The sequence below is a fragment of the Chaetura pelagica genome, unplaced genomic scaffold, assembly GCF_000747805.2.
Source record: "Chaetura pelagica isolate M959 unplaced genomic scaffold, ChaPel_1.0 scaffold45, whole genome shotgun sequence".
NCBI lineage: Eukaryota > Metazoa > Chordata > Aves > Apodiformes > Apodidae > Chaetura > Chaetura pelagica.
Genome location: NW_009953217.1, coordinates 4,244,163 through 4,253,013, shown reverse-complemented (window position 1 = coordinate 4,253,013; position 8,851 = coordinate 4,244,163). Strand labels below are relative to the sequence as shown.

The window sequence follows — 8,851 nt, the reverse complement described above, 5'->3', positions numbered from 1 at the left end:
GGAGCCCGGGGGATGCCCGGACCGGGCCGTGGGGACCGAGCCCGGGGACACACACCGAGCCCCGGGGGGACACACACCGAGCCCCGGGGGGACACACACCGAGCCCCGGGGACAGACCCCGGGGACGGAGCCGGGAGCCCGCAGGGCTCGTGTCCTGGTGACGTTCTAGGTGGTAAACGGCTCAAAGCAGAATATAGTTGAAACTCTTGAATGTCGTTGACAATTCCTGACATCCCGGGGCACGTGGGCGCCGGGAGAGGCTCCTTCCCGGGGTCTGCGGTGGTTCCGAGCCTTTCCCCGAACACATCCCGTGTTTCTGGTCGCGCTTCCATCCCGTGGGATGGGGTCACACGCCGTAGGTAGAAGACGCGTCAGGGTTTTTAACGCAGTGCTTGACCTGTATCAGTGTTGGTTTATGGCTACGTCAAGTTTTTTTTGTCTTAACAACCACGCTCTTGTGGATGCAGAAGGTCTGTGCGTGCTGGGCTGGGCCATGGGCTGCGAGGTGGTGCTCTTAAATCCTGGGAAAGCTGATCTTGCTTTCAGCCGAGCTTAGTGTGGTCTTCACGGTGTTGAAACATACTCACCCAAGAGTTAACTACGTTTCTTTCCTGATTCTTTAATTAGAATGTACAAATATTTGTGTTGGGATTAGATCGTTTAGATCATGGTAGAATTATCTCCCAGGGCAGACTTATGTCAGGCTCCAGTTTAATCACAGTAAATCCAAACTTAAGCACTGACAGATTTTTATTGTATAATGGATCCTGTTTTGATTTTTTAGATGCTGGGGCATCAAATGCTTATGTAAGTAGGGCTATATGCACCCTGTTTGAGGGAGGTACTAAAGCTGCTTGTTTAACTGAAGATCCTGGTGTTCCTGGTTCTGCTAAATGGGGTTTTTTTCAGGGATTTTCTTTAGGGATTCTAAGGTGCTTTCAGGCTCTTGTTGTTTTTTACCCAATTCAGGAAGTAATAATTGTTCTACCACTGATGCATCTGTCACAATTGCCTGAATAACTATAGCTAGATAACACTTAATAGCAGCTAAGGGTAGTGTATTATATTGTCGTTCATCACAGTGTGCAAATGGTATATTATGTAAACACATTTTCATTGGTCAGTTTTTGTTTTTTTGCTGCTTGGTGTCTGCCAGATGGTGTGGTCTGGCTTTGGCTATGCCTGGTTGAAGTATTAATTTTTATTTTTGGATGTTTATAAGTCTTATAAATACACAAAGCATCTGGCCACTTCTGTTTGGGGCAGGCAGGGAAGGATTTACAAAGTCACTTTATGAGCGGATAACCAGGTATGACAGTATTCTTAAAAACTGGTGGCTTTTCAAGTTTGGAACAGAAGAATGCAAAGATCTTGTTTTCTGACTTCTTATTGGTCAGGTATGATGCTAAACCTAGGATGGTGCAATGGTCTGTGCCACTTGCACAGTAATTGCAGAGCTCAGTTCTTGCATAAGACTAGATACACTGTCATGAATGTAAAGTACTTTGTCTGAAGGCTGTTCCAGTTAAACTTCTGTTAACTGGGAAAACAGGTGGAGGAAGGGGGAAAAAATAACAGCAATTTTCTATGACCAAATTACTTTGTCTCAAACAGAGCAGAAATTATAATCTTGAATAAAAATCTATTAATAAAGTTTAATTACAATAATGGAAGAAGTGAGATCTGGTCTGAATTAAATAAATTAACTGTTCTTTAGATAGGAGATCAAGGGAAAGGATTTACCCTCTGAGGTGGAGAGAGATAGCGAAAGGATTTGTATTAATGAGGCTGGGATCAGTCCAGAGCAGCCACCAGGAGACTAATCTGGAAGATTTGGACAGGATTGATACTGATAATGCAGTGTTGGTGTCCAGGCAGTCTGTGACACTGGGGGAGGGAGGGGACAGTCCCCTGTGCCTGGTATCCTGAGAAACCAGGCCAGCTGTGTGAGGAGAGGTCGCGGTCGCTGAACAGCAAATGTGTGTGTCAGTTACACCTCTTAGCCTATGGCCTTGACTTTGGTTTTTTAATGCAGGCTTTTATTTATAGCTCTCACACAATGGTTTGAATCAGTATTGTGACATTAATAGCTAAACAGTCAATTTTAGTATTTCAGCTCTATCTAGAAATAAGGTGAGACTGCCCATTTGTAAAATTCTTCTGCCTTTTAGTCTCCCCTCTCTAAAAATGGTGGTTTTGATGTGTTTGTGTAGACGTGAACCACTGGCTCTTATCAACCTCAAAAAGAAAAACGAAGAAACTGGGGAAGAAGAACTTGCCTCACGCTTAAATCACTGCAAAGCAAAGGCCACCAGACACATATTCCTTATCCGTCATTCCCAGTACAATTTGCATGGCCTGTCTGATAAGGACAGAACTCTGACTCCCCTGGGTATGTACTTCTAGAAGCATCACAGCTTGCATTTTGAGAAGGTTGTTGTTGATCTGCTGCTGTCTTCATGTCACTCAGCTCTCTTCTGGGTCTCAGTGCCAAACCTTAATCCACTTCCTGGATCTTTTTTAGCAGAAAGATGTCATGTCTATTTCTGATCCTCTAAATGCAATATTGAAACATGCCTTACAGAGTGTTAAACACAGTTGTAAAGAAACTTCACAAAGACTATTTCCAATTATCTTAAGGTTGCTTAAGTAAATGTTCATGCCAGCTGACATACTCCAGGGCTCAAGCTTTTAAACTTAGCTCCATGACTATCTTTGAGATAGATTTCTGTTAAAAGGTGGTTTCTGTTTCTGTTACTTTATTTGTTGATAAAAAAAAATAGAAACTAATCCCTGACTTTTCAGTTGGAGTGCATAATTAAATATATTTCACTTTTGCTACTAAGCATTCTTTCTGGGAATACTGCTCATCAGTTCCATGAAATGAGGACTCTGTGTTAATCTTAAATTCACTAATCCTGTGACTAGTCTCAAATGTTAATTAGTATTATTTTATAACAGTGTACTTTACAGGCACTGAACACTTTGTTGACTGTATGTATGCCAGCACTGGTTTGAGGAGTAAAAAATTATTAGTGTGCAGTGCTGCTTGAGGTTTTGGAAATCTGCTGCCAAATGTTTAGTATAAACACGTTTTTCCCCCCCAAGTCTTAATCATCAGTGTGCAAACGGGAGGGAAATGCTAATATCAGGACTAAGGTGCTACCTTAAAGTGGCAACAGAGCATAATCTTAATCCTGTCTCACCCTGTGCCTCAGGTAAATAACATAAACTGTCTGTTGCCTTTTCAATTTCCTACCTGAAAGATGGAGTGAAGACTTCCCTAGGATATCCAAATGCTGTGGTTATTTACTGTTCCCAGATGATGGAAAAAATTATGGGAAATGCCCTGTCAGGTCAGAGTGGATCTGTTTGGCACAGTCTCCTCTCTGCGCTCACCAAACAGACATGGCAGATGGCTTGGGTCAGCAGTATCTTTTATTGGAAGTGGCTCCCTTGGGATGTGGCTAACAGGGATGTTGAATAATTTAGTGAAAGGCTCTCAAAAGTTTAAATAAATATATATGGGGGTTTTTTAGTTGAAAAAAAAAAAGAACAAACCCATTAACTTTTCCTGCAAATGGAAATAAAACTCAAAGCTTGATCTGAATAAGTAATGACTCTGGTAAAAATGTTTTCCAGTTACTTTTTAAGAGGAAAAAAAACACCTGACATTGATGGAGACCTTTTATGTCTACTGGACAAGTGTTTTCATGTGTCCAGTTCAAGTTCATGTGAAACACTTGTGTGAGTATCACCGATTTATATAATGAATGTCATTTTTAAGGTCGAGAGCAGGCTGAACTGACTGGACACAGGCTGGCAAGTTTGGGATTGAAGTTTGATCAGATTATCTACTCCTCCATGACTAGAGCAACTGAAACAACTGAAATAATAAGCAAACATCTCCCAGATAAGTGACTTTCCTTAATTTTTCGCTGTCTTCTGATAATGAAAGCTGCTTCCAGTATAATTCTAAGCTTGCCTTTGAGTTTAGGTTGAGAAACTTCTAGCCCTGTGTGAACTTGTCTGTATTTATAAAGAAACATAACTATCCTAATTCTCCTTGTTTCCAGTTCATCTTTAAAAATACAGGAGGGATCTGCCCCTCTGAGTGAGTAGCTGCTGTGGAGATCTCTGCTGATTCCTCCTCACTTGTGTGTTTCATAAAGCAAAGACTCACAGGTCATCAGGATGGGCTCAGGGCTCAGCCTCAGGGGGCAGTAGTTTAGGAGAGAAGAGGATCCTGAACTCCAGTTCTTGTAGTGGTGCTTCCTGGGTTAGTTAACAGGCCCTTCTTGTGTGCTCTGCTGCCCCGTGTGCAGGGCAAGATGTGGCACAGGCACAAAGGTGTAAGGGTTAATTAATGTGGGTGGGTGGCTGCTTTCTTTATAGAGGGTTTGTTGGGGTTTGTTTTTTGGATTTTGTTTTGAATTTTTTGTTTAGCTTTAGTTTGTTTGTGGGGTTTTTTCCCTGCCGTTCAGGCATACCAGAATCTAAACCAAAGATACTTGACTGTAGATAATTCTGTCTGATATTTTAGCAGGTATTCAGGTGTTACTAACTGAAAGTGAGTTCTCTTAACCTGTGTTTGCTTTCTTAAATTTACTGCTTAAAAAAAACCCAGAACACAAACACACACAAGCCCAAAACAAAAAACCTGGTCTAAACCACTTGTCCTTCCTCAGAGATATTTAATAAATATTAAATATCAAGAGTAACATTAACGTTAATTAGCATTAACTAGCAGTAAGCATTAACTGACAGACATCCTTTACAATGCGTTACTTCAAAGTGCATCAGACTGAGAGGTATCAGCTTGCTGTGCCAGGCAGGTCTGGCTGTTCTCAGTTGGAATAAACTGCATCTTGCTGATGACAGAACAGTTGTGTTGGAGAGATCCACACACCCTGATAGGAAGGGTGAGGACTGAAACAGTCTTTGGGATGGAGAGGAGGACTTCCTTGGAAGAAAGCTTATGAAAATGTGTTGATTGTAGAGTTGTGGGCCTGTGTGTGGTGGCACGTGAAGTAACGAGTTCTTTCTGCATGTGTATTTAATATTTCAGGAGTCAAAAAAATCAGTACTGATCTGCTGAGAGAGGGAGCACCTATAGAACCAGACCCTCCAGTCTCTCACTGGAAACCAGAAGCTGTGGTAACTTTTTTCTTAAATTTGGGGTTTTTTTTTCTGTATTTCTTCTGGGTTTTTAATATACATTGTATTGGCTGTAGTGGTAAATTGCAATGTCTGAGCTGAGGCTTTTCATCATTGACCTTAGATAACTGCTTGCTTTCCTCCTGCCTAGTAAGTGCACAGAGCAGTTAAAATCACTTACAGCCCTTAAGTATTAGTTCAGCCTCAGGTGTGCATCCCTGGAAGGAACTCCTGCTGAGGAGGTGCTGCTTTGAGCCCTGTGTCACACTGACCTCTGTGCCCTCAGCAGTACTATGAAGATGGAGCTCGGATCGAGGCTGCTTTTCGAAACTTCATCCACAGAGCTGATGCCAAGCAGGAGGAGGACAGCTATGAGATCTTCGTCTGCCACGCCAACGTCATCCGCTACATCGTGTGCAGGTGAGTGTGGGGCTGCCCGGCCAGCCCTGCTCTGCAACAGGTCACAGTTCTCCTGTGTTGTTGGTGTGTGGCACCACCGCGCTAGAGGTGTTGGTTTGGCTTGTTTGAAGTGGTTGGGAAGCAGTGCCTGTACTGGGAGCAGCTGCTTCTGCAGCTTCATCACAGGATTAATTTGCAGATAGAGGATAAATTGGAAAATGGTAACACTTCCATTCTAATTCTAAAGTGAAAATGGTTAAATTGGTGAGACTTGAAACATTTTTGTACACCTGAACAGTCTGTTTGATGCCATGTGCCTCTGCTGCCCATAAACCTGAGGGCAATGCCTGTGGGGGCTGTTGGAAAAGGCAACAAAGAGTGCCTGACTGGATGCGTCTTTTTGAGGTGAAGGGACTTTGATCTTACATAATTAAGGATTGGTTTAGTTTTGGGAATCCTTTACTAATGGAAGGTTTTGTGTTATGTTGAAGTTGTATTAATGTGTTCTTGCAGTAACATCTAGTATTGGGTTAGAGAGGAGAGTGGATCTTTCTGCTGTCATCAAGGTTGTTCATGAAGGAGGAAACAGTTCTGGATATTTGTCTCTGTATCCAGTTTTGTTCTTCTTCCCTATCAACAAAGCATTGTCTGTAAGATAATTTGTCTTAAGCAGGACAGGTGTGATTAAACTTTAATCTGATCAATACCTGCAGCAATTTCAGTTAGCTTTATTTAGCTGAGGTAGTTGATTGCTGGCCATTCTGCTTTGTGGGCTGCTTTAGAGCTCTTGAGAATTGCTATACTTAACATTATTGATCAGTAAATGGAGTAACTCTTTCCTATGCCTAAAGAGATCATCTTGCTGCTTTCTGGGCTTTTTCTTAAATAGCCATATACTTTTTGCTGTTTCCTCCCTCTTCTTTTTAAATTCTCTCTGTGCCATCCATTCCAGGCTATCTGACACCACAATTGAACACAATCCATGTGGCTTTCCCTTTGAATCTAGCCTGACTGTAGCTGTTAATTTCTTAGCCTTTCTAAAAGACTTTCTAAGAGTCAAACTCAAGTTTTTCCTCAGTATCTGAGACAAAAGATGTTTGGGACAACTTTGTGTTTTTTCCCCACTGTTTACTACAATTGGTTGAAGTCCTGAGGCTATTCAGTTAGGAATGTTAGAATAACTGGAGATGAGCTGTGGTACTGTTCCTAGTACAAGGTATTTTCTTGACACTTCTGGGGAACAGTGTGGCTGATGGGAAGTAGTTCTGCTGAATTTCTTCCATGGGCACATAGAGGCACTTAGAATGATTCCTGTCTCACTGCCCCTGCTGCTTTTACATACTGACTCATCCTAAGGCTAAAATGCTGCCCAGAACTGTGCTGTTTGCCCCTGAGGCCTGTGGAGGCCACTGGGTGCTGAGCTGTCTCCTCCCAGCAGCCTGACTGTGGTGGAGCTCCCACCTTCCAGTGGCTGGAATTAATCCAGCCTGCAATAATCAATCATGCCCATCTGCTGGATGCTGCTTATGCAACTGCATTGTTGGCTTAGAGCCAATTACCAGGGCTGTGTTTTCCCCATCAATTACACAGGAAAAGTATTTTTTCCCAAGGCTGAGTGTGGGAGCAGCTACATGTGAGCTGCACAGCGACTAACCAGTATGTTTTTTTTCCTTAGACCAGGAGGTGATGTGAGCATTCTTTAATGAACGCATACCCTTTGTTTCTTCTCCTTTCTCTCCCCTCCCAGAGCTCTGCAGTTCCCCCCAGAAGGCTGGCTGCGAATGTCTCTCAACAATGGCAGCATCACCCACCTGGTGATCCGGCCCAACGGACGAGTGGCCCTTCGGACGCTGGGGGACACGGGGTTCATGCCTCCCGAGAAAATCACGCGCACCTGAATGAGCAGAACTGTTGGCTGGGCAGGAGCTGCCTCTGGAGTCTTCACACATTTGGCTACAGTACCACTAAGTTTTTCTTTGTTATGTTGGGGTGTGATGCTGTCTTAAAAATGTCCTTTAGCCCCTTGCCTCCTTCATACATGCTCATGTCTGCCTTTCAGTCCAGGAAAGAACTCTTTGTAAGCCTGAAGCTGTCCCGTCCTCAAGTATTCCCCAAAACTCCAAGCTGAGCTGTGGAGTACAAAGAGATTGAATGTCTGTGTGCTCAGCAGCTGCAAGAGCACTGAATTTCCCTCCTGCCTTGCCTCCGTGAATTTCTAAACCAAAGCTTGCTTCTGTGGAGATTTTTCTTGTGCAGGAAAGCTCTGGGTGTGGGAACTGGAAGGAACAGCCTTGTATCACACTGCTGCTGAAACCGAAGATGAGGCAACTTGTTTCAGCTCTTGCAGAAGAAGTGACAAAGAGGGTGTTCTGCTGTTCAAAGGTCCAAGGAATAAGTGTTCAGGTGTTGTTTTTTTTTAAGCTGTTGAGGATTTATTTATGTTGTGCTTTTGTTCCCCTCTGCCCCCAAAAAGCTCATGTAAACTGTGCCTAGGGTTTATAAGCATAAAGCAAAGAGGGTGAAAACCCACTTGCCTCTGAGCTGTGGTGCTAGAATTAACTGCTGCTTCTGTTAAATATTCTTTCATCCTCAGGAAATCCTTTTAAGCTATTCTGAAAAGCGTTTTTCAGTCTCGTAAAGCCTTTAACTGAAGCTTGGGCTGTAGAAAGATGCAGGGATGAGTTTGCAGCAGTAAGACGGACAGGAAAGCAGCAGTTTGGTGAGTGCATCCAGTTACTGACTCTTAAACTTCTGAGGAGCAGACTCTTGTTTCTGCTCTCCCATTGATTTGTGCAGGATGGTATCTTACTTTTCAGATTAGAGAACTGACACGGCCCAGCTCAAGGTCAGGGTACTTCAGGTCAGAGGTTCTGCAGTGTCAGAGCAAACTGCTGCTTGAAACTGCTGTTGCCTGAAGGGTGAACAGGTGACCTGTGGGATGGCTTTTCTGGGCCAAGGGTGCAGTACTGATGGCAGACCAAAATGTTTGAAGTAAGTGGCTCCTCTGTACAGCTCTGACACTGCTGGACTTGCTGTGGTGAAAAAAAATGGGTGGCAGAGAACCAGGTTGAACATTGAGGTAAGGTCTTAGAAGTGTTTCATTTGAAGGATGTGTGCTGGACACCTGGACTCGTGTAGTAACTTAGCTCTTGTTAAACCTGGAATGGTAAGAAATGTCACCATCTGCAGAGTCTGCCTTGGTAACACAGCACATCTATAGGACAGCAAACACCAGTGACCTCTTTGACAGGTTCTCTTATTGCCAAGAACATTGGTGAGACCCCAAATTCCTCCT

The 8,851-nt window shown here is 43.4% G+C and overlaps 1 protein-coding gene across 1 annotated transcript; it reads left to right on the top strand.

Moving 5' to 3' along the window:
• The first annotated feature begins 1,311 nt into the window (after positions 1 to 1,311).
• On the top strand, positions 1,312 to 7,484 carry PGAM5 (phosphoglycerate mutase family member 5). The gene is made up of 6 exons (XM_009997694.1): positions 1,312 to 1,397; positions 2,214 to 2,392; positions 3,788 to 3,910; positions 5,066 to 5,157; positions 5,444 to 5,577; positions 7,304 to 7,484. The coding sequence occupies exons 1-6, from the start codon at positions 1,312 to 1,314 to the stop codon at positions 7,452 to 7,454; spliced, it is 765 nt and encodes a 254-aa protein (XP_009995996.1). The 3' UTR covers positions 7,455 to 7,484.
• Positions 7,485 to 8,851: the final 1,367 nt, after the last annotated feature.